This window comes from Molothrus ater, chromosome 1 (genome assembly GCF_012460135.2).
Source record: "Molothrus ater isolate BHLD 08-10-18 breed brown headed cowbird chromosome 1, BPBGC_Mater_1.1, whole genome shotgun sequence".
In the NCBI taxonomy this organism is placed as follows: domain Eukaryota; kingdom Metazoa; phylum Chordata; class Aves; order Passeriformes; family Icteridae; genus Molothrus; species Molothrus ater.
The window spans coordinates 50,192,859-50,220,367 of NC_050478.2; the positions used below are offsets into that span (position 1 = coordinate 50,192,859).

At 37.5% G+C, this 27,509-nt stretch overlaps 2 protein-coding genes across 4 annotated transcripts in view; one reads left to right on the forward strand and one right to left on the reverse strand.

The window, feature by feature from the left end:
* Window positions 1-2,333, forward strand: part of EZH2 (enhancer of zeste 2 polycomb repressive complex 2 subunit) — a 50,487-nt gene extending 48,154 nt beyond the window's left edge. For all 3 annotated transcript variants that reach the window (XM_054516696.1, XM_054516707.1, XM_054516700.1), the window contains exons 17-20: window positions 257-338; window positions 975-1,055; window positions 1,168-1,252; window positions 2,005-2,333. In XM_054516696.1, coding sequence (XP_054372671.1) covers window positions 257-338; window positions 975-1,055; window positions 1,168-1,252; window positions 2,005-2,065 — 309 coding nt within the window. In that variant the 3' untranslated portion in view covers window positions 2,066-2,333. The remainder of the gene's footprint in view (window positions 1-256; window positions 339-974; window positions 1,056-1,167; window positions 1,253-2,004) is intronic.
* A 2,011-nt stretch (window positions 2,334-4,344) lies between these two features.
* CUL1 (cullin 1) overlaps window positions 4,345-27,509 on the reverse strand; it is a 52,354-nt gene continuing 29,189 nt past the window's right edge. Inside the window, exons 5-22 of the mRNA XM_036406487.2 lie at window positions 26,896-26,946; window positions 25,902-25,992; window positions 25,033-25,196; window positions 21,620-21,782; window positions 17,847-17,977; window positions 15,032-15,139; window positions 14,826-14,932; window positions 13,639-13,687; window positions 13,116-13,247; window positions 12,461-12,578; window positions 11,439-11,515; window positions 10,558-10,689; window positions 9,657-9,749; window positions 8,428-8,475; window positions 8,253-8,335; window positions 6,688-6,793; window positions 5,811-5,924; window positions 4,345-4,886 (exon numbers count right to left, since the gene is read on the reverse strand). Coding sequence (XP_036262380.1) covers window positions 4,806-4,886; window positions 5,811-5,924; window positions 6,688-6,793; window positions 8,253-8,335; window positions 8,428-8,475; window positions 9,657-9,749; window positions 10,558-10,689; window positions 11,439-11,515; window positions 12,461-12,578; window positions 13,116-13,247; window positions 13,639-13,687; window positions 14,826-14,932; window positions 15,032-15,139; window positions 17,847-17,977; window positions 21,620-21,782; window positions 25,033-25,196; window positions 25,902-25,992; window positions 26,896-26,946 — 1,848 coding nt within the window. The 3' untranslated portion in view covers window positions 4,345-4,805. The remainder of the gene's footprint in view (window positions 4,887-5,810; window positions 5,925-6,687; window positions 6,794-8,252; window positions 8,336-8,427; window positions 8,476-9,656; window positions 9,750-10,557; window positions 10,690-11,438; window positions 11,516-12,460; window positions 12,579-13,115; window positions 13,248-13,638; window positions 13,688-14,825; window positions 14,933-15,031; window positions 15,140-17,846; window positions 17,978-21,619; window positions 21,783-25,032; window positions 25,197-25,901; window positions 25,993-26,895; window positions 26,947-27,509) is intronic.

Genomic DNA, 27,509 nt, shown 5'->3' on the forward strand with positions numbered 1-27,509 from the left:
GATTTTGAGAGGAGAAGCAATTCTTGCTTTTCTTCTGCTCTGAAAGAGTTTATGTATGCTAAAAGCAAAGCATGGATGTTTGCTAAGTGCAAAATGCTTCCTGAAAACAACACTTTGTTTGGAAATACTTTGAATCCCAGAGAATAAAAAACACTCCCACCTGTCTTTCAGAAGGCTGGGGAGGGGTTGACATTAAGCTGCTGTGGTTACACAATGGAGGAGTGCTTCTCTCTTTTACAAGTGGTGTTTCTTTCAGATTATCTCTCAGGATGAGGCAGACAGAAGAGGAAAAGTGTACGACAAATACATGTGCAGCTTTCTGTTTAACTTGAATAATGGTATGTATGCATCAGTTGCAACCCTTGGCAGCATAAGTAAAGCATGTATGCTTAGCATTTTGTTCAGCCCTGTTCTTCTGCAGACAGCAGGTAACAATGAGAACTTATTTCCACACATCTTTCTCTATCAGTGTGTGGATTCATCCTGCTGAATGTAAAAAGTGTTGTCTGAAGTAATTTTACTGAATTCAATAATCAGTAATTTATGATGGTAATTGTGTTGGGGGAAAAAAGCCACATGTGGTATGATGTAACTACTGCCACTTAAAAAATACAGACTGCACTGTGTCAAGCATAAAATACTGGAAAATAGTTGAAATGGGGAAAAAAACCTGCTGCTTTATGTCAGTGTTGACTTAGCATATTTGTGGAGCTTGTCCTTGTGGAATAAAGGTAGAGAAGCTTCAGTGAGGAGCTCAGGTGGTGCCACTGTGGCAGGAGGTAAAGGAAAAGCACCGTGTGGAACAGCAGAGTTCAGCTGTTGTAGGGTGGTGGGCCTGCTCTTCCATGGGGAAGATGTGCAGTTATCTTCTCCAGCTGCTAAGATCCAAGCACACTAGGTAATAAACTCAAAAATGTGTTTGTAGGTACCCCTTCCAACATTTGTGGGGTTTGTTGTTTTTTTCTGCCCCCTAGATTTTGTGGTTGATGCAACACGCAAGGGCAACAAAATTAGATTTGCAAACCATTCAGTAAATCCCAACTGCTATGCAAAAGGTAAGTTTCACATTTACTTGCTTTTCATCAATGTATGAAATACTGTGAGATATTTCTTTAACATGCATTTTATCAGTATTTGTACTAACATAGCTAATTTCTTTTAAAACAGTTATGATGGTTAATGGTGATCACAGAATAGGAATATTTGCTAAAAGAGCCATTCAGACTGGTGAAGAACTGTTCTTTGACTACAGGTGGGTAGATGGATTTCAGGTGGGATTAGCTTCCAGTATCTGTGCAGCTCAGAGTTAATGCCTGTGCCTGCCTGGCCCCTGCAGCCTCAGGTTTCAGCAGCTGAGAAGCAGCACTCCCCACACTGCTTTTGTTAAGGCAGATGCCATAGCAAGACTGATTTGAGCAATGCAGCTGGTTAAGAGCCTGCAAACTTGGAAAAGCAGTTCTCATAGAGCAAAGTGTAGTGACAAATGGGGACAGACTTTCTCTGGTTGGGTTACCTTGGTAGCAGTACAAGTTAACTCCCCCATCATTCAGAAATAGGCAAGAATTTCAGAGAATGAAATTTCAGAATTCCTACAGACGAATGCTTGATAACAATGTGTCCTTACTGTCCCCTACAATCATCTTACTTGGCAAAAAGTAAGCTGTCCACTGGCAATACTGTGTAGGTCAACCTGGAGAAATGTGGTTGCTTTCCAGTACTGAAAATGAACTTTAGGACTGTGAGAGCCAAGGTGAAAAAGTATGGAATTTTAGTGATTTGTCTCCTCTTGATCAAACACCTCTGAAAGTAGTTTCTTGTGGGTCAGCAGCGTTATGCACCTGCAAATTCACACAAGGAGGTGGTGAGGAGATAATGGGAAATCTAAGGATAAGAGTATTCCAGGCTGTGGCGCCATTCTGTCAGAATAATGAAGCTGAAATGTTCCATGATACTGGCTTTTTGTGATTTTTTTTTTTTATTTTATTTTTTATTTTTTTATTTCAGATATAGCCAAGCTGATGCCCTTAAGTATGTGGGCATTGAAAGAGAAATGGAAATCCCTTGACACCAGCTACCTCTTCTTTTAAACAAACAGCTGCCTTATCTTCAGGAATTTCTAGTACTGTGGGCAATTTTAGAAAAATACAAATGATGCAATTTGAAATTCTGTATTTGCAAAGTACTGTAACAGTAATTTATAGTAACGATTTTAAAGAAAACAACTTTTTATTGCCTTCTCACCAGCTGCAAAGTGTTTTGTACCTAGGAACTTTTGCAATAATGTGGTGTGGTACATTTTTCAACCTTGAATAAAGGATACTTGAACTTCTTCATTTTTACTGGCATTGAGTTGGAATTTTGTGTCAGCCCCTTGAGAAAGCAATGTGAATTTAACCTGTAACTTCTGTGCAAAGGCAGCTCCATATTTGTCTCCTTCTGTTACTCTGGGTCAGGTTTAAGATCAGTGTGAAGATGGAAACAGTGTAGATGGCAGTCAGGTGATTGGTGCTGCAGTGCCTAGGTGAGACAGGGGTGGTCTTGCAGTTTCTCAGCTTCCCTTGGATGCAGCTACATCCAAGTTCTGTGGAGTAATGGCTGCAGCCCAGAAACTTCTGCAAGTGCCAGAGTAGCTGTGATTTCTGTGACAAACACTACTTTCAAGACAAAGCTGTGGTACAAGGTGCCCTCACTGTGGCTTCTCTGAAGCACCAAGCTGAATGATAAATACAACAGTAACTACACCTGTGTTAAAAAGTTAAGAGATGCAGAAGAGAAATGCATAGTTTTCATCCAGAAACATTTACACTGCAGTTAGATTGTACAGGGCTACCACATTTATTTCTTACTTGCTAGTGGATGTGAACTCTGCAGCCTTTTGTGAAGCAGAACACAATGCTCTGGTCAAACCAGTTGGAGTGGGAGGGCAGCACAGGGTGGCATTATTATCACACTGAGTCCATGAAATCCTGTCCATGGTGACCAGTTATCTGCTGCACTGAGGGGGATCCAAGCTGAGTTCATCTCTTCTCCTTTCACACTCCATGTACAGCAGGCAGCTATCACATGCCCTCCACCTTGGTGGTGGCCCAAGTAAGAACTAAGAGTTCATGAGGAAAAGAACAGTCCAAAAGTATAAGCCTGATTTTCTCCCTCCTAAGGAAGAGCACAGCTCCTGGTCTGAAGGATGCACAGTACACAAAGCACTGCTTTAACCGGCCAAGGGCTTTGAAAGGCAGCTCAGAGCAGGTGATTTCTGGCCTTCCAACTAAGAAAGGAGTTCAGGTTGCCTCTTTGTCATCATAGCACACACATCCTGCTAAAGAAATCTTATTAGCCCTGAACTTTCTGCAAGAAGGGGTTTACAAAAACAAAACAGTATCTTAGGAAAAGAAAAAATTAAGAGGCATCACTAGTTCCATTCTTCTAAATTTCCAAAAGCAACTTTGAGCAGCAACATGCTTCTATTTCCCCTAATGGCAATCTTTAGCTCTTTCAGAACAGAAATAGCAAGCGTACAAAATGATGACACCCCTCTCTTCTAGCACTGCTCAGGTTTTTTTTTAACCCAGAGTTCAACTGTTACCATTTCCCTCAAGAGAGAAACATTAGCAAACACGAAGCCTGGCTCCTTTCCTGCGAGAAGAAACACTGAACAAAAGCACAGTTTGCATAAAGGGTAAAATGACTACAGAAGTTCTTTTCATGATCAAGATTAGAAAATATAGATTACCAATAGTGAGAGCTGTGAGGATGGCAGCATTGTGCTTGTAGCATATGAACGCCAATACTCATTTCATAAAATGTTGTGAGAAGAATGGAATGAGGCCTGGTCAATCAAGGTATGTCTAGTAACACTTTAAAGTATTTTAATTCCCATCAAAGGTTGCATTTAATGGGATTTGTTCTTCAAGAACACACTCAATTTTCTGTTCCAGTCAAAGAAATGGGCAGCCTAAACCTCCTTTGTTCTAGGCAGCATTTATGCAAGGGTGATGCACTTTATAGCACAATGAGCAATATTAAAACCAGCTCCAAGTTCAGATGACCAAGCATTGCCACATATATTTTGAGCATTTTTCTGTTCTGCATATCTTGTGAAATCATCACAAATTTCTTTTATTTTCAAAGTGCAGACATTTCCTCTTCAAAAAGAAGTAACATGCACAGATAATGATAGGTGACAGTATCTTTAAGAACACTTTGTTCTCTGAAGCACCAGAAAATGGGGAGGAAAAGCAAAACGAATTTCTAATAGCTTTCATAACCATTATACCTTTTATTTACATTTAGAAAGATAAGTCATGAAACTTAAAACAATAAAACCAAATGCAACTTGTACAGAAATCTTTTAAATTTTTTTTATTATTTATCACACATTAAAAAATGAAACACACTATACAAATGGTTTTTCATAGCAGATTACACATGGGTCCATTCAGACTCGCTCTCCAAGTGCTGCCAACATGTATAAGTGCTGCCTGTGATGGCAGCTGTTTATCATATAGCCAATGTATTGATTTAAATGCAGTAGCATGCAACCCTTAAATGAGAAGGGTCTGATTCCTTTCTGTTCTTAAATTAGGTTAAATGGCATTGGTGTCCATATTTACATACTTGAAATGTATCAATCCTGAGCAGTTCTGATGTAAATCTGAGACTGGCTGATGGAGTCCTGGTCTCAGTCATTAAAAAGGGAGGTCCAAATGGCAGCAGGGTGGCTGCTATGAAGTTCTGTTGCTTTCATTCTTTCCATCACATACCTACTTGCCGAGTGTCACACAGTCAGGTCATTGCTAATAAAAATGCTAAGCCAAGTAACTGTAGGTGTCCTTCTCACCATCTACACGTTCCAAGTATTCCTTCTCAATGAGGATGTCGATGCATTTCTGTGGGAGGAACAGAACAGAGGTAAGCTGTGGGACATGGGCATAAAAGCCCTCTCTGGGGTTGCTCCAAACTTTGATTTTGACTCCCCAAGGGAGTTCCCTGGCAAACAGAGGATGGGAATAGGCAAAGGACACAAACCACAGCAGTTCACTCTCCTCTTTCTGACCACATCCAAGCAGAAGGCTTTGCTAATCCACTAAACTGAACTGCACTTACTGGATGCCATTCCAGGGGTGTGACTGGGAGATCATCAGTATGCTGAACAACTTCATAGTAAGACAGCAAATAAAAAATTACACCAAGATGCAGAGAGCTTATGTAAGGTCATGAAAGAGCAGCAGCAGTGAGGGGCTCTCTGTGTAACTGCCCTGGTGCCAGTTTATGCAACTGCTGTCACTGCCTGTCCTTTGCCTCACCTACCCCTTAGTTGTGGATGTAACAACTGCTGGTGAGCTCACGTAAACAAACTGATGAAGAAATTAATATACATAAATGAATAATTAATATAATCAATATAATTATGAGTAAATAATTAAATACAATGCCCCCTTCCCCAGTGTTTTTACTGTAAAGGAAAGCAAGAAACTTCTATTGAGCTAACCCCAAGGCTGACTGTTGTCCCACAACTGGGAGAGCAGGAGCAAAAGGTAAGCCTGGATCAAGGGCTATGGCAAGCTGACACTGATGTAAAAAGACACAATCTAGCTCCTATTTTACCACCACTGTCAACAGTGTGAAACACGGATAGTACCCTAAGAGAAATGCAATATTTCTGGTTAAAATATTTCCTACTTGCAACTCAAATCTGTCCTTGCCCATCCCATCTCCTTAGCTTTCCTTTTTAATTCAGAAGCATGTGTTTTGTCTGTGTATATACTCCTCACCTCCTGGAATCCAGGTTCAGAGATGTGGGTCTCACATACCTTAATTACAGGAACTCGTGGCTTGAACCTTGAGGACAGCTGTGTTAGCACTTCTCCAAGCAGTTGCTGGTGTTTTAGAACCTTCCTCATTTTCATGATTCTCACAATAGCAGCCTGCACAGCAAAGTTGGGAAGGTGTGTTTAGGAGCAAAGTACTTGTCCCTCTGTGTAGAGCCATTTAAGTCCTCTAGATCATGTCTGCCCCTGCAGAAGCACCACCACCACCAACTCGAGCACCAGACAGGGAGAAGCTTGCCCATGAGTGTCAGCTACTCACACAGACTTCAAGAACTCAGAGTCTCCACAGCACAGTCATCAAAAGTGGTTTTGACACATGAATTTTTAGAACTGTGCTTACAGTCAGTCAGTCATAATAATAATAGCACCAACTGGTAACAAGAGCCACACAAAACTGCTTGTGTAGCAAAAAGCCTTCTTTATATATTTAACCTTACTGTGACACTGTCTTAGTGGTACATCTCTATTTCCTTCCCCTGCCTCTCAAGTGGATTCCAAATGAGCTGATATAAAACCACTGCTGATTTCCTACTACCTGGGTATTGCTATTTTTTTATTATTCAGTTTTCACCCAGGACAAGGTCTGGTGAATGTGTATCCAAGGAACCCAAACACTCATCAACATCAGGTTAGAAAAATGTGAATGAACACATCCTGTCTGTAGAAGTGCCTTCCTCCAGTTTCTACTACAGATTCAAATGCCTTTAAGAATATTTTAAATACATTTTTTCAACTCTAATGTAGTTAGAGCAATGTAGTTGTCTTCTATAAAAGTTAGGAAAACCCTACAGTAAGCTTCATTAAATGATTACACAGATGTGATTCTGAGTTCATGACAGCATGCTGCAATAAAACTCACCTGAATCAGTAGTTTCCTGTCTTCCTCTATATTTTTGTGTGTAGTTTCTTGCTCCTGCTTCTGTTCAGTCTTCATTGGCACATTGATGTTTACCCTTAATTTTTTGCTGTAAAGAAAAGCAGAAGTTAATGAACAATTAGACTGTTTAAAAACCTAAGAAACACAGAAAAAACTCCAAACAAAACCCAACTCCAGAATAAAAGCCACAGCATCATTAATTACTTTACAACAATACAGGACTTTGGCTCTTCTGAAAACTTTAGACGCTCTTCTTCAAGATAAAAAACTTAAAGTAAAAATAAAGAATAGCCACAACCAACCAATGAAACAAAATACCTTTCTGGTGGGTCCCTGTGTATCTCACAGCTTAGTGAGATGCTTAACCCAGCCTAGTGATCTGTGTAACTAGCACTGTACAGTTACGCTGTATTCAAAATATTTCTGTGTGTAGTAAGAAGCTTGGAGTCAGTGAAAGGGCAAAGGAAGTCAATGGAAACAGAATCACCTTTCTGATTTACAGACTGGATTCTGACCATAATGTGGAGAAATCTGTTTGTTCTGTGGACCTGGGCTCTGCCTTTCTTTCAGACTCCCTGGCACTGAGAGCTGTGCTGAGGTGAGCCCACTGCCACATGTGGCCACTCAAGACAAGGTCCTGTGTCACAAGTGGGGAGCAAACCTCAGCATCAGAGCACCAGGGAGCACAGGGCTCTGCTCAGCCTGTCAGCTGCATTGTTATTTATTTAGCACAGTGCTCTCCATCATAAATTGGGAACCAGCTGCTGCACAATGCAGCAACACTGAGCTGTTTCCATCACTGCATTAATGCAACAGACCATGAATTCTCAAACCTTTAATTTGGTAAAGGGGGACAGAAAGCAGATAAAGGGTGAGGTACAAGAAAAGGTTTTAAAATGTTTCTTTCACCTGAGATCTTATCTTCAGGAAGCACTGAACTCCTCACTGAATTTATGTGTGTTTATATCTATGCTCTGGTAAGCATGATAAGAAGTACCACAGTGCTGTAAACAGCTTAAAATACACAACTGTTTAAAGTAAGTAATAAAACCTACTGAAAATTGTGTTTATTAAGTCTTCAAATCACTGTACGCAGTATGGTTATAAAACAAGCCTGATCTTCTCATGTTAGCAGTAGTGGATGAACATTTATGTCTTTGACCTTTGCTGGTCACTGGACACTACTGTAACCTTATAAAATATCATGGATTTGCTGAGTGCTTGTGAGTAACACCATGGCAAAATGGCAGCACTTGAATAAATTATTCAAGAATTAGACAAGAATCGAGGAACAAAAAGGACACATGAAAATACATCAGGCCTTGACTTTATTTTATGACTTAATGACAAAGTCAAAGCCTAAGGGCTGAAATCACACCCATCCCCCACCACTCACGAGCCCCATCCCTTAATGCTGGTACATATTGGATCTACATTTGAATTGGCACTTGAACCCCAAAGCTTTCATCCCAAGTATATTAGGTTTCACCCAGATTTTGAAAGCAGAGGATGCTACCCATTACATTGAAGTGATGCATGCTGCTTACTTTTTGTAACCAAGATACAGCTTTATTAAAGTATCAGGTTTTAACTCCACTTCATCAACATTTGCATTTTCATCTTCCAAAACCTGCAATAAATAAACAAACAAATAAATAAACAAATAAATAGTGTAACATATTTCACTGTATGTTAAGGTCATAACAAAGCAAGAGTACTTACAAGCAATTTTGATTTCAACAGTATCTGTAGAACTTGTGCCAAGATATCCTACAAAATTATAAAAAACATTATCAGTACAGTAGACAGCACCTTTGTCTAACTTAAAAACTAGAACAAGAATGAACATATTTAGACTAAGAACTAACAAGTGCAGAACACTGCAACATGAGGGGGCAAGAAAAAGCAGTAAAAACTAAGTTCACAGAAATAAAACAATGTCCTTTTTGGGTGTTATGACATATCCCCCTTGTGGTTGGTCAAATATCATAAAATTCTTGAGAAATACTAATTCCAAGCAAGAGATTTTTCCAGTTGGAGCTTTAGAAACTATTTTGAAAGCAGATTTATATGCCTAAGAAATAATTTTTCCCAAACCATGCAAATATACATACCATGGCAAGCTTAAACTTCAGAAAGCAAGCACTCTCTGCTTTCTGATTAACATATTTTTATTTTAACAGGGATCAGTTCTGGTTGCTGTTGCTGGTTGCTCCCCCAGAAGGCTACTGGAAATATTCTGTGCAGGCCTGCAAAGCTGCTCTTTTACTACAGTCTGTAATAAATGGCAACCCCCTAAGACTTCTGGGTTTGCTGTAATCCATCAGCAACAATAATTTCTAGGTATGCATTTCTAGAAGTAAAGATCCTACTGAAGAGGAATACCTAACTTTCCAGAAGTCAGAGCAGACTTGATTCAAACCAACTGCTAAAGGTCAAATAAATGTCAAATTGTGGGCCACAAAGCCTGCTTGGGAAGAAAAGGAGGGAACCTTTTCCACAGGAGAGAGTTGGCCAATGAACTGCAGATTTACTATGTTCATGTAAAAAAGCCTTGAGATATAAAAGAATGACAGATGCATAGATCAATCATTTAAGGAAAATGCTGGTTTTGCTAAAATGTTGTCTTTTAACATTAAAATGTATGCATTGAAACACTGAAAACTTCTACCCAGAGCTCAGCAGGAAGCTAGACAATTCACTCCAGTCATGAAAAGGCATGTGCATGCACTAAGACTCATTAGAAGACCGTTATAAGAAGGCAGTTATGATTACAGGAAAGTAAACCAGGAAAGTGAATTGACCAAGAACAGAGCACATCTGTCTCCTTTGGGACAGAAACTGGTTCTGGCTCCAAGCATGTGTAATCCAAATTTCTTATGATAGCAGGAAAAGCCCTGAAGACCAAAAACTTGCTCACAAGAGTGTGGTAAAACATGCAAAGTCACTACCATTTTTATTTGAGTACTGTCTGTCAGCTGCTGCACGGTGTAGGCATCTTCTGTGTTGTACTGCAGTAAAATCGCCATCTGGAATGTGGATGCCTGACAAATCCAAAAACAAAGAACAGAGGGGAGAGGGGGGAAATCAAAAAATGAGAACTTACAAACACTTTCTGAATTTGAACAGCCTGAAATACACCAGTAAACATATGTACTGGAATATTTGGACAACAGAGAATACCCAAGAGGTGCTAATAAAAACAAAAATAAAAAATTAAATGTTGCTTTTACAACCAGAACTCCCCCTTCCAGCATTATCTAAACATGAACCCCAGGATTAGAATCATTTAGCTTGCTTCAGACACTCCATCAAATTGTCTATTGTGGCATCAAAGCATTATCCTTGTACTTGCCAATATAGTTTTAAGTTGTTTTCCTCTGTCACTCCAACTCTTGCCCATTTAATCTGCATTATACCCAATATAGCCTATTGAATTCATCCTCACAACCCTCCCAACTCAAGCAGAATAATGAAACTAAATTTATACACCAAGCAGCTATCAGTAGCTTATCCACCTCTACCATCACAGGGTTAACCTATGATGACAAGGTCAAAGTCTGACATTATCTTGTTTCTTCGCCCATCTACTTTTTGAGAGAAAGCAGACAGGAAAGTGTAAGCAGCATGAGATCCTAGGCAAAGACGTTGCATTTATCTCACAAAATGCATTTCAATGCCTGTTTAAACCACAGGCAATGTGTTCCACTTCCTAAGTCCTAATTTTAAACACAGATCTTTAGTATCAGTATAGTAAATAAAATAAACATACAATAAAGGTTCTACTGGCTGCATCCAGTCCTCTGAAAACAACCATCATCAAGTGTTTCTATTGCTATGACTTGTCCTTACCTGTAATGTGTATCTATTTTTGAAACAGTTGGTAACCAATTCCCCTTTGGACAGCTGATACAACCATGTTAATTTTCTTCCACTGTGACGACTGGCATAAAATGCAGTAAATCTCTGATAGCTCCGTTCTAACTGTATAAAAACATCAATAAATAAATAAAGTATTATTTACCTTCCTTTACCATTACTAGAACATGCTATGGAAGCAAAAGGGGATCATCAAATCTGATCACCCTCAACCACCACGTTGTCTAAATAGCCCAAATGGAAACTTAAAGTATTCAAATTCGGCAGACTGGATGAAAAATTTCCTCTGTTATAAATTTCCCCTTTAGAATATCATTAACAGTACAAATGTAAACAGGCATTTAAGGTTCATTCTTCCTTTTATGATACATTAAGCATGGCTAGAAAAGCAATTTGTTTTAACCACCTTCATCCTCCAAGTAACAGCATTAAATTTATTTCTCATGTTAAATATTCATGTCTTTTTTCTGGAGAAGCACTCAGCAGAAAACTGATTATAATATCTAAAGATTTTACTGGGCAAAGCTGATGCAATGGTATGAAAAGGTTTCTTAAATTAAGTAAACCCAGAAAAATGTACCAACAAAGATTTGCTTTCGTTGCTGTTGAATATTTTGAAGAAACATTCATTAACCAGGGAGTTTTCAGGGGAAAGATACGAAAACACATATTTCACACAGTTCCCTCCTACTACCTTACTCAATTATCTTGTTCCAAATATCCTCAGGCCAAATAGGCAAATAACAGAGACAAAGTCTTCTCTGATACATAACAGAATGGAAGGAGACAGCCTTGTAAAAAAATTTCTCTCATGATCATTCCATGCTCAGATGAACCAAGAGCAAGTGCCTCACCTCAGATGGCAGAGCAAACGTACAGGACTGCTGGAAGGGCCACGATCCAGAACTCAGCACTTGGATGCTGAAATCCACTGAAAGAGAGGTGAAGAGGATGAGCTGCATTATCCCACTTTCTCCTAACTCCCTCTTCACACACAGTCCCAGTTCTAACACAGACATGTTTCTGGCTCACGGTCAAACTAACATGGTAAAAAATCATTAAGCACTATTTTATTTTTGTCAGAGCATAACCAAAGCTACTCATGAGAGATGTCACTAAAGTTGGAGAGCAGCGAGTTGGAGAGCAGATTTACTGTTACAGGCACTCAATCTTCTCTTATTTGGAGAAGTCACTACTCTGTTTCTATCCCTACAATGAGTTTCTCTTTTAACACAGAAGTGTGAAAATTTTAAGTGTTCATCATCGCTCCACAATACACAACTGCAAGAACAGACCTTTCACAACTTGTAAGGCATTTTGGTCAAGTATGAATAATACAAAAACTAAGTAAAATTTAAACCTGATGATACACAACTCTAATTGTAATCTAAGAAATAATTATCAGTTCTTGACAGAATTTGGTTTAATGTGCTTCAGTTGAAAAGGAAAGCATAAAAAGGTGATAGGGGCATCTAACAACCTAGAACACAATATACTTTTATCCTTAATACTGTCACATAAATCTAAGTATTAAGCAGCTAAAAATCAAAACTGTTTAAAGAAAAACATCTCTCCAATCAAACATAAAAAAAGAAGAAAAAAAAAGATGAGACAGTATTCAATTTAATTTATTTATGTACCTAAACGTGAGCATTAAAATCAGGAGAAGGCTACTCAGAAAATAAAGAGCTACTAGAAGACAAAGAGCAGACCTAGAATTTAAAGACCTAATTTAAACATCCCAGCTATCATGGTCAGAAAAACACTAATTTGTGGCAGTATGAGTAAGTCAAATATTTCCCTCACACACTTAGTTCTGCAGAAATAAGAGGAAGCTGTACTATGCAACAGTAACTTAGGTAAAGGTGTTACTTACAATCTAATGGTTCTGAATTGGTCAGGTGCTTTTTAAACTGCTCATTCAAGTCCTTGCTTACACCAATATCTTGGAACATCCGCTGCAGCTTGGAGGTATACTCAAAACCACAAGCTTGCTGTATTTAAAAGCACAGATACATCAGCAAGACACATTTTGGACACAGGCTAATGAAGAGAACAAAGTGTTGGAACTTATTTCCTTAACAGAAGATGTACAAAGTTCCATATTTCCCTCACTCAAAGTGCCCATCCCCCCTGGAATATGAGCTTTACCTGCCATTGAAAACTGACAAAAATTTTGTTTAAAAATTAAGCAAAACACAATGAAACAGACTACTCAAAGGGTAGTCAACTGTATTTTGCTTAACTCTGCCTAAATATGGTTAAAAAAATTAGGCTACTTTTCAGTACTCATTCCCTTGAATAATTAAATCCATGTCATTCATTTGGCTAAGAATAATTAAGCTTAGCTCCAGCAGGCAGACATGCACTAGAAGTTCCTATGATTTAAAAAAACAAACAAACAAAAAACCATAGGTTGTGTATTTTTCTGTGCATAAAATAAACAAATGAAAGGATGCATGTCAATGCTTTCCAAAACAGTGTGAAGATCTGCAAGGCAGTAGATCATGGGACACTCATGGAATACTCACTTTTAGTTTGGAGATCATGCTTGCCTCAGCATCATCACTAGCACTGTTTTGATGCACAAGTCTCTTTGCCAGCATTTTAGCATAGAATTTTTGAAACACATCCTTATCCTCAATGTACTTGAAGACAACCATCTGGAAAAGCCAAGATAATTTGTAAGGGAAAAATATTTAAACATTTGTCTTGAAAAAGATGTAGCAGAAACTACTTAATTTGCACCTAAATTTTAAAGATTGGGGTTGTTTTTGGCTTTTTTGAGAGAAGGTGGAGGGACTGGTGGAGTTTGCTTTAAATATGGATACTATTTTAAAACACAAACTGTATATTCCACATGTAGAGCATATTATATATATGTGGATATATAATGATATAAAAAGATGTCATGGAAATTATACATTTTATATGCATATACAGAATAAGCAAAAGCATAGCTTCAATATAGCCACTTCAAATCTGCTGTAAAGGGTTTTTTAATAAACAAAACAAATTTTTTTTATATTTTATATGTATTTATAGACATCTTACCACTTGATTGAGTGTATCTTCCAATTCTGCTTCTTCTGGATTCTTTGAGCTGCAATTAAAGAAGTGCATTTTTAATGAGTCCCAAACCAGAATTAAACCAACATATGGATGCATATGGAAGCTTTAGAAATAAAAGAATGTAAATTTGAGTAGTTCTGGGATCAAAGGCTCTTTAAAGAGAAAACAATGTAATGAAGTGAACAGTTCACTGCTCCACCTGTCAGTAATTCAATTCTGAAGTTCCCAAATGTCACAGGCTGAAGTCCTGGACCATGACTTGCTTGGGACTTGCTGGTAGCCTGGTATTTCTCAGGATTTATGAGCTTAAACATGGACTTCTCTCTTCCTGATGCTAAATGCTATCTTTATCTCTTATCTTAGATAGTACAGTGAGAAGAAACCAGGTCACAGAGCTAGGACTTGACTGGGTAAAAGCTCAGGTGGCACCACACTGTCTTCCTCCATCTCACATTTGTTCACCAGGTAAACCCCAAATCTACCCTGCACACAGTCAGTAGTTGTACAGGAGAAAATAAACCCTTTGCTGAATGAAGGAGGAGATGGGAAAGAGAAAAGTGAGCAAGTTCTCCCATTTTTGGGTTGTTTGGTGGTGCCTTTTTTTCCTCTGCCAAAACAACTAGAAATGGGACAAAACTGACACCAATTCAGTATGAACTGAACTGATACCAACTCAGCGTATGAGCTACTGAACCATTTAAAGCCAAATACCTTGAATTAAAATATGAACTATGAAAGGTCAGAAAGCAGTTTTTCTCCTCAATTTCTGCCCAGATAGAAGAAGATATAGAAAAAACAAAAGGGGGGAAGCAACAGTTTTAATGGAAAAAGGGAATGTGCATCTCTTTACAAGGTACAACCCAATTTAAGTTTTTCAGTGTAAAAACCCCTACCTGAAACCCCTCCTTCAAGTTTTACTGAAAAACAAAAACTTAAGATTCCTATAAGGCAAGAAAGATTTGCTTATTTCCTCCACTTTTCCTTAAAAAGAGTATCAAACAACACAACGTTTAGGAATGGTCCTGCTGAAATTTTTGCATCCAGAATTTGATAAAATTAATTTCTTGCAAAGTGAAGTTGTGCTTCTGAAGACAGTATAAAACTTCATAGGCTAAGACCTTTTAAAATAAAAGTCAACATGAAATAATCATTTGTCTTTGAGGACATACCTTTTCTTTAGTAAAGAGTCACAGTATCGTGCCAGTAGCTCTGGGGATTTACTGGATGATTGAGCCATTTTTGTTACAGCATTATTATTTATAAATCGACCACAAGCCTATAAATCACAAAAGACAGTGAAATTTTGGGAGACAATTTTTTTAATTTTTTATGGAAAAAAAACCCAAGTCCAGTATCTGCCACTACATGCACTTACTTTGTCTAGTGCAGCCACGAAGCCAGCATCATTGTTGAATGCAGACATGACTAAAGCGTTGTACTTCTTATGGACATCCAACACTGTCTGTACATACATTTTTGGATCCTGCAATAAGGAGAGACTGGATTTTGCAACCTGTTGACTTTCTGCTTTCGACTTCCTTCAAAATGGAGCAATTCACTGGCCCAAGAAAATTTGTGTGGAGAAAGTCTATGAAGTATTAGAAACATTTTAAAGGTAAAGCAGTACCCAGACTAGTTCAGGTCCTATGTCCAGGACTGACTCATGTTACTGCAAGCTTTCATTTACAGCAAGCAGAGTGCAGAGTGTACCACATGACACAAAAGACAACAAAGTATTTACTCAACCACTGCAAACATTTTCAAAGACCTAAACTTGCTTCAAATCACACTTGTGAGAGCTGGACAATCATAAAGTGGCAGCTGCTATAGAGGAAAATCTCTGTAGTAAGAATGTGACTAGTGTAAATCCAGTTGGTACAACTTAGTACAGACACCTCAGTCATTGGCAGCACTTAAAAACGATGTGCTCAGCACCTGGTGGCAGCCAAGTGCCAATAAACATCAAGCTTACTGTACTCAGACTGAGTTCTTTGTGCAGTTACTGATCTTTGTTTCTCAATAAAGATGGAGTGGAGGCAAGGAGTAGGGACAATGATGGGCAAGTAAATCATCAGGCACACAGGACAGCTACTACTACACAACAGACCAAAAAAGGCTAAAAGTCTTCAATTTGGAGATCAGAAGTTCTTGTTGGCTAGAAATGGTGGAATATGAGCAGGGTTTTATCAGGATCCTGAAAAACATTACCTGTTGCCACTGAAGACAGACACAGACTACCATGGACCACCAATCTCATGCCATGCTTGAGACAAAGAACTGAGATTATTGAGAACTTCTGAGATAAGGAATGCAAGTGGATTTGAAGGACATTCAGAAAAGTACTGATTACAAGGACTAAAAAAAAACAACAAACAAAAGGTACAAAAAGCAGCCAATCTTCTGACTGAAAAGCAGTCTTGTTAATACAGTTAACAGAGACTAGAGCACAACTCCTTCTGCATTAAAGTCTAAAATAGGTGAAATGAGACAGGGTGGTATGATTATTTCTCTGCACTGACTACAGAGAAAGTGAGAAGCATTTGTTCACTTGATTATCTGTTTAGACACAGTACAGGTAAATGAGGTTGGGAAGAATCAATCCTAAGTGTGATAGAGGACTAACAATGCAATGATGAATAGCAAATACAGTGGTGTGTGGGATATTGCAAGAAAAGGCAAGATGGTTCCCAAGGGTAACAGCCAGAGATACTACTTCATATGAAAATGAAGAGCAAATGTGTGGAATAAGGAACAAAAGAGAAAGATGTGGAAACAAGAAAAAGTGTCAGAGGCAGGAAGAGTTTTGTAAATGGTTGGAGTCAACTAATACATGCAAATCTTGGACCTCCTCTCTCTGAAAGATGAAATAATTCCTGGAGAAAGAGCTTTCATTTTTTTTTTGGTGGCCTAATTCTTCAAGGCCTAAGCAGGAAAAAACCTCAAGAGTGATGACCACTAGGGGATGTGTAAACCATGGAGCAGATCTGATCTCAAAATTCACAGAGACACCTACAAATGAAACTGAAGATTCCTGAACTTGCTTCAAGATTACTTTATGATTCATAAAAGATCAACACTGCTAAAAAACTGTGCACTTCAAACGACAGAAAAGAACAACAGACACTACACCCTTCAATACAGATTACTGCTTTAGTATGAAGCTATTTCAAGAACTTCTCAGGAAAGCAGTAAGTTAAAATAAACTTTGTCAAAAATCTAAGTTAATCATAGAACCATAGTGTATAGGGACCCACAAGGATCATCAAAGTCCAGCCTCTGGCTCTGCACAGTTTCACCCTAAGAATCACACTAATGATGGTATTATCAGTGACAATGCCTGAGAGCATTTTCCAAGCACTTCTTGAATTCCACTTTAAATTAATTTACCAGAATCTATATTCTATCCTGATCTTGCTTTGTGCTGTGTTTCGTTCTTTCTTTTCCCCTGGGAAACATCATATTGTCCATAGAGAAGAAGGTTGGCAAAAGGTTTAAAAAAACTCCATGTTGCCAAGATGCAACCCTAATCAATACAAAATCAAGTCTGAAATTACAATTATGGGATAAAAATTGAAAAAGCAGCCTTTCCAAAGACCTGATCTCCTCCTTATATTGTGACCTTTCCAACCATTTCAGTTCCTTCTTCTTTTTCTATTTCTCATGCTTTTCCAAACAGAATAAAGACATTATCAAAAAACTCAAACCAACAGAAAATTTCTCTAGATAGTCCCATCCAAGGCAGAATTCCTTAAGACAATGAAAAGAATTACAGTCAACTGGAGATAATGCTTCTTGAAACAGTGGACTTTCAGGTGTACTTGTATTGTAAGTGCTGGGTATTGTATTTGCACAGCCAGCTTTCCAAGCAGCATGACATCCTGACAGAGAGCAAAATCTCAGAAGGAAACTCACCCTCCCCCTCAAAACCAAACCAACAATCCCCACAACCCACCCAAACCAAACGAAAACCAAAAAAAAAACACCCCAAAGACCCCCAAAATTTAAAGAGTAGAAACAGAGTGATGTAAATTTTGTTTTAAACATTCTACCAACATTTGAGAATTGCCAAGTCCTTACAAATTAAATTAGCAAGAGGGAAAATGAACAAACTGGAAGTTTTTTCAGGAAACATTCACTATCCTCTAATACAAGTGGCAGCACACAGAGACTTGTTTTGATGGGATACTTGCATTTAGTGCAGCTTCTCCACATTTCTCAATTGCAGCTAGACCCTGATTATGAATGTGAGTTTCCAAAAGTTTTTTCAGCTCTCCAAGGCCATCCTGGATTCGAGATACAAGGTTATACATGCGACCCAAGTCTGTAAAAGAGGAAAAAAAAAGGAAAGCTAACATCTCCCATCTGTACTGGCTATTACTTCAAATTCTCATTTACAAGTTGTCAATAGGAGCTAAACATCCACTGTCAACAAAAACACATATGCAACTGCTCCTGTAAAAAGCCAGAAAAAAACGACAGTAAACGATTATACAGTACAGCAAACCTTTGCACTCACCTGGAAAACTAACACTAGTTAAAGAGAAGATAACCTGTTATACTAGGATCTACTTTTTACCTTCAGAATGCAACAAATCTCAAGAATAAAAACCCACAATTTGAATGGTAGAAAATTTACTTCTGATTTTTAGTTTTTGCAGGTTTAAAGCAATGATTTAAAATGGTGTTAAACCTCTCTTATTTAAGTAACATTTTGAGGTGCTGTCATGAATTTGAGACTCTTATTAATGTTACTGCTGGCTGTGCTACGAGTATAACATTTTCCAGCTGACCACTGTTCTTTAAATCTTATTCTGAACAGCTCAGTTCTCAGATATCTAACTGACTTGTATTCTGGTACTCTAATTACTTGTAGCCCTTTGTATACCAACACTCTTACTTTGGGCAGCATCAGTGGTAACAGTTGGAAATTTAAAGCGAAATATTATGTGTTGATACAACCTTAGCAGGTAAATTGAAACAGTATAAATCAAATTTCCTTCAATAAAGCACTGTCAGTAAGAGACATCTCTTCAAAAAAAACAACTTTGACTGATTACCAGTAGTAATAATTGTATCTGGAAGAAAAAAGAGGTTCTGAAAAGCATTACAACAGAACCAATGACGGTGAAACTGCATGTCATTTCCTGTATGTTAAGGCTTCATATTAAAATCTCACCAGTTTTCAGCCAAGACTTTCCAAATCAATTAGCAATTCTGGAAAGTCTAATACTGAAGAGGGTTTTGGTTTTTATTATTTAGTTTCAACAGGATAGATACTTTGTATTTTCTGAGAGCAGAATTCTTAAAAAAAAAAAAAAGGCAAACAATGAATTGTCCATACACCAGGTCCACAAACCTGCCAGTCACCTCTTGCAATCTTGCCCTCACTGAGCAGGCGCTCCAGTGAAACAGTAAACAATCAGATTATTTACTGTAAACTAAGGAGGATATTTCACCTTGTGGAACACATGGAAAGGTTGACAGCTGCATCTAGCTCTTCTCAGGTGCAAGGACTTCTCTGAAGGGCTTGTGAGCAATTTATTACCACCAGAGGATTATCAGATTAAACAAAACAGAGCTATCAATAAGCTGGTGCTCTACCTAACTCTGAAATACAACACAGAGTTTGATGCCTTCTAGTACTGAAGGGATGACATTTCAGCTCAGTTAGGTTCCTGTATAACACTTTTCTTTCCTTAAAACTTCATCAAACTTAAACTTGCAGATTTGAAAACTAAACTTTTTTTTCTCTCTGTGAAAAACCATGATTGCAACCTGATGTTAACTTTTATAAGAACATATGAATACCCTACATAATTTTAGAAAAAAGGTAGGAAAATAATGCCACGCATAGATACAACAAGCTGCTGCTGTATTTACCCACAAGCAAGTGTTCACAGGTTGGTTTATCAGGATGTCTGTGTTAGGTGAAATAAGGAAGAGATGCTACAAGGTCTCATAGGAGATTTGCATGGTAACTCCACCTACGTCATTACAGCCTTCTCCCAATAAACCCAATTATTTCCTACAGCTATTATACTGATGTGAGTATGTAACACATGAGGAATGTGTCCCACAACCTTTATAACCAGTTTATGCATTAGCTGCACAATGGATTAAAAAGTTACAGAACACCAACAGGAGTGACCTGTAATATGATATTCTCAAACACAGTTTGCATGGAAGGACCTCAAAACCAGTGTATTTTCTTTTCAAGAGCAAAGCAATAAATATTTTAATCAAGAGCAACCTTTTATTGGAAGTTTAGGATAGTCTACCAAAGGCTATACTAGTATATCACAAATTGGAGAATGAACTGATTACTGTGATTAAAGAGTGAATTATCAGACTGGCACTGAAAATAAATTTTCTAATCTTGAAACCTCATGAATCTTAAAAAGGGCAAGGGAACTGCTACAATTTCCATAAGTGAAGCTTGATAACAGAAGAAAAAATATTTTGAAAAAGAAGAAAAAAATTAAGCATTTTAAAGAAAGTCTAGTTAATCTTAGAAATAATCCATATTAAAGTAAACCCAAAGATACAGAACTAGACAGTGCCCAAGACACAAGATACTTCTTTTCTTTTTTACCCTGACAAACTTATGGAATTGCATCACTATGGTAAGTGATTGTACTAAGGGTTCACATAACCTATGAGCTTGATAAAGTAGGAGGAAAAAAAAAAGTCTGTGAAGTTGTCCTGTGTCCAGAAAAAACTTTCTTTTTTGTTCTATTGCTATTTCAATTGTCAGAAGTCATTTAGTCATTTATGAAGTCATTTCACAAACCAACACCCATTAAAATCTCTTCCAATTATAGAGTAAATATTTACAAACACAAACAACATCTGACTCAAATACTAGTACAGATTATTTACATTTGAATCAGCCAACTTCTGACCCACTAATCATGCTCAATTGCCCTTTTTGATTTCAAAGCATCTCTTCAATATCAACATGACTATTTTAGATAGTAATAATTTGTAGTTGCTATTTTAAGACCAATATACAATGAGACAGAGTCATAGTTACAATTTAAAACTCTCAAATGAACAATTTTATCGTTAGTTACTTAACCACAGCTCTTTCCTTCTGCCCCTTTCATAAGAGCAGTATTTCAGCTATACAGCCACACTCAGACTTAAAATACAGATTTAATTAGTTCCCCAACTGGGAAATCAGAATCGTGATTCATCCTTATCATCTGCATGATCCACAGGAATTAGTTCTGGCTGTTATTCTGTGCTCTCTACAAACTCCTGAAGAAACTAATACAAACCAACACAACTGACAATTCCTGAAAGATACCTAAACTCTGATAATCTTCACTTATTTCAGTGGAAGTGTCGAAGAAGTCTTTATTCTATGTGTTCTCTATGACAATATATAAGAATCATTTTCACAGCCAAAATTAACTCATCAATTAATAATTTCCACCCTTTCCTTGTGCTCTAAATGCAGTATTATGTATTTTATATATTCTATTTTAAAAGCTACTTATTTGCATCTACTCCTCTTTTAACATTTTCAATACATACTTCTGAACACGTTGGATTTTAAAAATTCTCAGTGCTGACTCAGGAAGATCCACAGATTAAACTGAAAGTCCTGGAAAGAGTACTGGTCTGTTTTTCACCTCCCACCTCTCCCACACAAGCTTCAGCTCCTGCTGGAAAAATGGCTCAAGTGCTCTTGAAACTCTTCCAGCTATGTTAAGAGAAATCAAACTGTTTGATTGTGCTGTTCTGCCTTAATATCCGGGATTGGGGTAGGGTCCTTGAAGCAGTATCATCAGCCATGCTGATTTCATTAAAACCTGCCTGTCCATCAGTTTAGTGACTATCTTCTCTCTTAATCTAATTCCTGAACACAAGACATTTAGCTAGCGCCAGATTTTACATTATTCACAATTCATCAGGGAGGAGAGCTCTAAGCCTAAAGCCAGCGTTTGAAACTCCTTACCTTCATTTTTGTCAGCATCCAACAAATTCTGAAACTCTGTATGAAATATCTCCAGATGTTTTTCGATGAGTACTTGCTCACACTTTCGTGCTAACTCATCTTGTGTGCTCTCATGGAGATATACCTGAACTCTACGCTGCTCCTCAAGAAGGCGAGCTTCGGCCTACAGAAACACAGACATAAACATGAAACCCAGAGGGAAGGCAGAACACGAATCCAACAGCAGAAAAGAGGTGACTGTTCAGTCCATTCTTCTAGAAAACAACAACAGGAAGCAAACTTCTCTCTACTCTGGTGTTGTGAACCACCTACTTTAGCAGTTATTTTTCCAGGAATCATAATATACATTTGGAATTGATGTTTATGTTGATGAAAATACAATGTGCTGTTTAAATGGCGGGGGAGAATCACAGCAGAACTGTTTTCCTGTTGCTTGTGAATAAGGAGTTTACAGATGGAAATCTGCTGTCAGAAAAAGAGAAAGCCTCTGACATGAGATGCTGGCAGTTTTAGGATCAGCAAGCTCTCCAGCTACAGAGGTAGTTTTGTTTAAGACAAACATGAATGTATTTCACGGCTCCACAAAACTAAAAGGCAGGAAACTACAATTTAACACTATGCCCATGACAAATTTATTTGAATAGTCTCATCTACATTCTTACACAGAAAAGCTTCCCAATAAACTACAGTCATTTAAATTATACTCGCATTTAATTTGGCGTATGAAATGCTACATATGCGTATCTTCCTGGCAAACTAAAATTCTAAATGTCACTCAAAGAATAGAACTTATGCTGAAATGTAAAACTGAAATTGTTTACATAACAATTACCTCTATTTCATTTGCAAAAGTGTTAAGGATTCACATTACAAACCATTTGTAACTGCAGCACATTATTAGGGATAAAGGGCGTATGCCTTCTTATCAGCCCGAATTATTTAAATGAACAACGTCATCAAGAATATGGAATTAGGTTAATTCATTGTCTTAGTATGCCAGAGTAACAAGTAAGCATGAAAGATCATATTCTGGACAATAAAAAAGGAACAGCTACACTGCAAGTGCACTGCACCACACATAGGCAGCTTTAAATCATCTAAGTCACTGTTAGCTTCACTTTCTGCAATGATTTTGCACTTATGTCCTGTGAAATGGTCCTGGATTACTGTCTCCTAGAGCTAAACCAGTACTGATCAAAAAATAGGAAATGAAATCAGTAACTTGAGAAGGGATACAAGCTCCAGCTCCAGAGTACTTGCCAATTTCTTACCAGTAAGGAATAACAACTTCCTTACTTAGAGCAAATAGAAGCAAATCTTTCTTATGAACATTGGAACTACTTAGCCTATATTTAATCAATTCTGTATTTCTGTAGTTCAGGAAATTCCACCACTTCTGATGTTGCTTCTTAAAATATCCTTAGACTTTCGCTTTTAATGTTAACGGTCAACTCTCATTGTGAACTCTTCTATGAAAATAAATATTTACTCCATGTTTCCTTATACTCTCTGTTTTATTTGGTGTTCTTATAACTCCATTTTCCTTTTAAAGTCACATTTCAGAAACAAGAGAAAAATAATTAGTTCACACAACAGTATCTTCACTTGTGTCAACTATAAAGATGAGAAGTTCAGTGGAACACTATATTTCAAGGAACAGTTTTAAAAAATACTGACCTTTTTCCCTACAGCACATCAGGCTATGCCAGCTTTACTCATGAGTTCTGGCCTGAGAAGAAAAATTCACAATCCTTCTAAACTCAGTAAGTCTGCCTATATAACCACATACACAAATCCTAGCTCTAGTTCATTCAGCTTTCATTGACTATTCTACAAGACACTACCACAATTCTCCTGTAATAGGGTAACAGTCATGCTATGCTGGTGTGCCCTGGGGTACTCCAAGGTTTCTTTTTATTTTGCAATGCTATTTATTGCCAGAGAGAACTCAAAGTACAGTGCTCCAATGAGAATGTCAAGTAAGTGTACTAACAGCAGATTACTCTGTTCACAGTTCATGCTTCCATCAGATTACTTGTAAGATCTTACAGCCACTAGTGTGTAAGGAGATGCCAAGAGTGCCCAAATGGCTTGTATACATCTCCAATATATTAATTTGAGCAGATACATAAGGATACATACACACTTTCCTGCTGAACATTTCCCCTGCTGCCTGCTAACTTTGTATGTGCTTTCAGCTTCAAGCAAAGCAAGTTGCTTTGTGTATTTCTGAAGCCTTGAGGATTGTTTGGGGTACTAATCAGTTATTTCTACTTGCCTGTAATCTCTAGTTCTTGAAATAGCAATGACCTTCAGACAGCTTCTTACTGTCCTGTACCAAGGAAGTCTGGATGAGCCAGTCATTCAGGTTCTGAATGACTGAAATTTCTCTTTATACATACATTAGGATGAAAGTTAAAACAAGAACTTGAAAGGGAGGTAGCAAAAAATAATTAATTCAACAACAGAAAAGTAAACATAGGTGGGTCTGGTAATTATTGGGAAACTACTAAAGGCACAATTCCTTTTACTGTGTTATTTCTAGGACTTCCCCTCCAATCTTTTTTTTTCTTTTTGGGTAATTAATTGACTTTAATGCCCAGAGTTAAGAAAGGATGTGTTCTGTGGTAAAAAGCATTACACAAAGAATATTGCAGGGAGGGATGTGTATCTGCACATTACATACTTGAAAATTTCTCATATTTTTTAACTAAGCTGAATGGGAATAAAAAAGCAGCAATTCTGAAAGTGAAGAAAAGTACTGAGAATAAAATACATGAAGCAGCACTTGTCCAAGGTGGAAGATGACCTATCTACTACCGGGTCAGTAGGACTGACCTAATAACCAGGCCAGAAATAGCCAATGTTTATCCTGCTTGCCCTTAGTTGCCCTGTCTGGGATCCCCAAAACTAGAGACAGGTTCAGAATTTAAATCTGGCCTCTGTTGATGAGAAGTACTTTGACGGGGTTCATGACACTAAAATATTCTGAGAGAACTAAAGCTAATTAATGATGTATTTCCTTAGCCAGCTTGCTCAGGAAGGTACTTCAATAAATGTGTCAACACACTGTTCCTTGTACACGAATGGTAAACTTGTGGTATTAAAGCAGAATTACTGTTTTGGTGTCTTGAACTCTAAAAAAAATCTGAATTTATTTTAACTTAATCTTCTGTTTTGACTGTTCAGAAGGTTCCATACTCTCACTGCACTCACTGAAATGTGGTAAGGAGACAAACTTCAGACCAGATAAACAGAGAAGCAAATCACTACAAGGAAAAGCTATCTGTTTCTGCAAAATAACCATCATTTTAAGCAACTGAAAATAAAAGCCCAGAATTTATATTCCTTTGTCTCTAGAAAAAATTGGTATCCAGAAAAACAAAAATCACAAAGCAGATTAAGTAATTTACCTTCTTCATGTACTCTGTGACTGGGTTCTGTTGCAAGAATTCAGTACTTTCTCGTGTATAAAATCTCTCTGTGTCAGCAAGAAACTGAGATTCAAAGGATTCTTTATAGACAGTTAGTGTAGGTCCTTTTGCAAATGCATCATCTTCATTCAGCCCCAGCTCCACTAAAGGAAAAAATCACAATCAAACAAAAAAGACCAAGAAATAAAAAAATTGGTTGTTATGAAGTGGTCTCCTGCAAATAAACAAGGACACTCCTCCTAACTTAGATGAAAGAAATCAATTGGGACTGCATCAGCACCACTTTTTAAAAAGTACATTGATTTTGCATTTTAAAAATATCAGCACAAGACATTACTAATGTCAACTACACTTTTAGATACATTTCTTAAATGCAGGATTATAGGGTTTTCACTATCTCAAATGCTAGTTCAAATTCTCCTTTAATTTTTCCCTCTTAAGAGTTCCAGATTATATGCTTTTGCTTTTATTAATGAAACTAGTCAGTAATTTGGATGGGAATGCTCTCAATATTATACAAAAGGAAAAAGCAACCCCACTCTGCAATGCAAACTACCGTCCTTCCCCACTTCCAGATGTAGCTCCTTAATAACTGATTTGTAAATGATGAACACTCTTGTCTATCAGTTGCACTCTCAAGATTCACAAATACGATATAATCATCTGTTATTGTATAAAGTATCAGTCAAATGTGAAGTTAAACAATACAGAACTGCATTGACATTACTGTAAAAAAAAATCTTTACTGGACATATGAAGAGGTGGGATATTACTTCTGGGTTCTGATAGGGTACATAAATTTATTTATTTTTAAGAAAGTAACAGAATCTTAAAGAAATCACATTTACCATAGGATTGTACAACTCCACTGATCAGCCTTGTATTGATAGTTTCACCATTTCTTTCCTTTTCAATCAATTTCAACACTGCATTTGTTACCTTAGGAAACAGGGATTAAAAGTTAAGTCAAGCACAGAGAAAGCAGCTGGTAGATCAAGCACCATACTTAATTAGGAGTCTATTTCCATATTCAAGAAAAGTCAGGCACCTTGGGAACAACATTTAAGGAGATCTGAACATATTAAGTTCCTACAGAGAATGATACTCCTTTAAGTTATACAACATAATTACAGCCTGATTAGCAGTAAGGTGTATATGGGTATTACAGTGCTTAGTATTTTTTTTTCTTTAATTTCAAAAAAACACCTTCAAAGCCAAACTTCTCTTCTTTTTTACTGTTAGCAAGACCTGAGCTAACCACCTGTTCTTTGGACAAATAATCTGCTGCAACCACTTCATCATGAAGTACTGATAAGAAGTGAAATCAACCTACACATTTACCTAAGACTTGTGATGGAATGCCTTGTGTTGTATTGTGCTGATTCACTAATTTTAAACATTTAGCTGACCTGAGTCTCCCAGGCATCAGTGTAAATTCAACAACCCACAGTAAAATCCTGGCCTGTCCCTATCTGTTCTCATCCAATCCTGACTCCCAAACCTTAAGACATGACTGTCATCAGCCTGTACTCCTGCCTAGCTTAGTAGCCACCGAAATTGCTACTTCAAGTCCCCTTACCTTTAAAAAAAAAGCCAAGGGTCCTCTCAGCAGAGAGATAACAGAACAGTCTTGGTATCAAGGTTCAATCACACACACAAAGGCTTATTCCTTCAAATGTCTATCTTTTTTTAGTATCACAAAGGAGAAGCAGAAGTCTCCATTTATTTTCCAGGTCTGTGCACACCCTCATCCCCCCAGGCTCCTTGAAGCAGTTACTTACAATATATGAAATGAACCCTATAAAATAACACTATAGTTAAAATATATTAATATACACATACCTGCTTATTTAATGGCCTGAATAAGCAGTCTCTCCAGGTCACCAAGGCAAGCTAGAGGTAAAAGAGGGGAGAAGGAACATGGAATGAAGAAAATATTTACATATACACATATACATGTAGGGTAACTCCCTTTAGGGAAAGCTGATGTACGCAAGTATGCAAGCTAATGAGAACTTCTAAAACTATATTTTGGCACACACATTTCTCAAGCAATGAGACTGTTTCACAACAAAATTACAACTGCGTTTATCACTACCTTTACTAAGTTGTTCCTTTTTCTACCAGGGGATCCACTGCCAACTCTGGAAACTAACAAAACCCACTTTGAGTGACTTTGAAAACACGCAGCTTTTTTTGTTGGCAGTTTTCAAGCTGACATAGTCCCTTAGCATTAGGCTGCTAAAGTCAAGAGAAAGGGAACTAAGGATACAAACTGATTTTCTACCATATGCAGAATTATGAAGTGAAGCAGGAAAATAGAACAGCACTTTCCTAATGCTTCACCAGTAAGGACAAGAATTATCTCCTTTATTTAAAAAAACGCCTTTTAGTTATCTAGGATACAGAAGTACTGTTCTTATTTATATTACCTCACATTACAAAAAAATTATCCA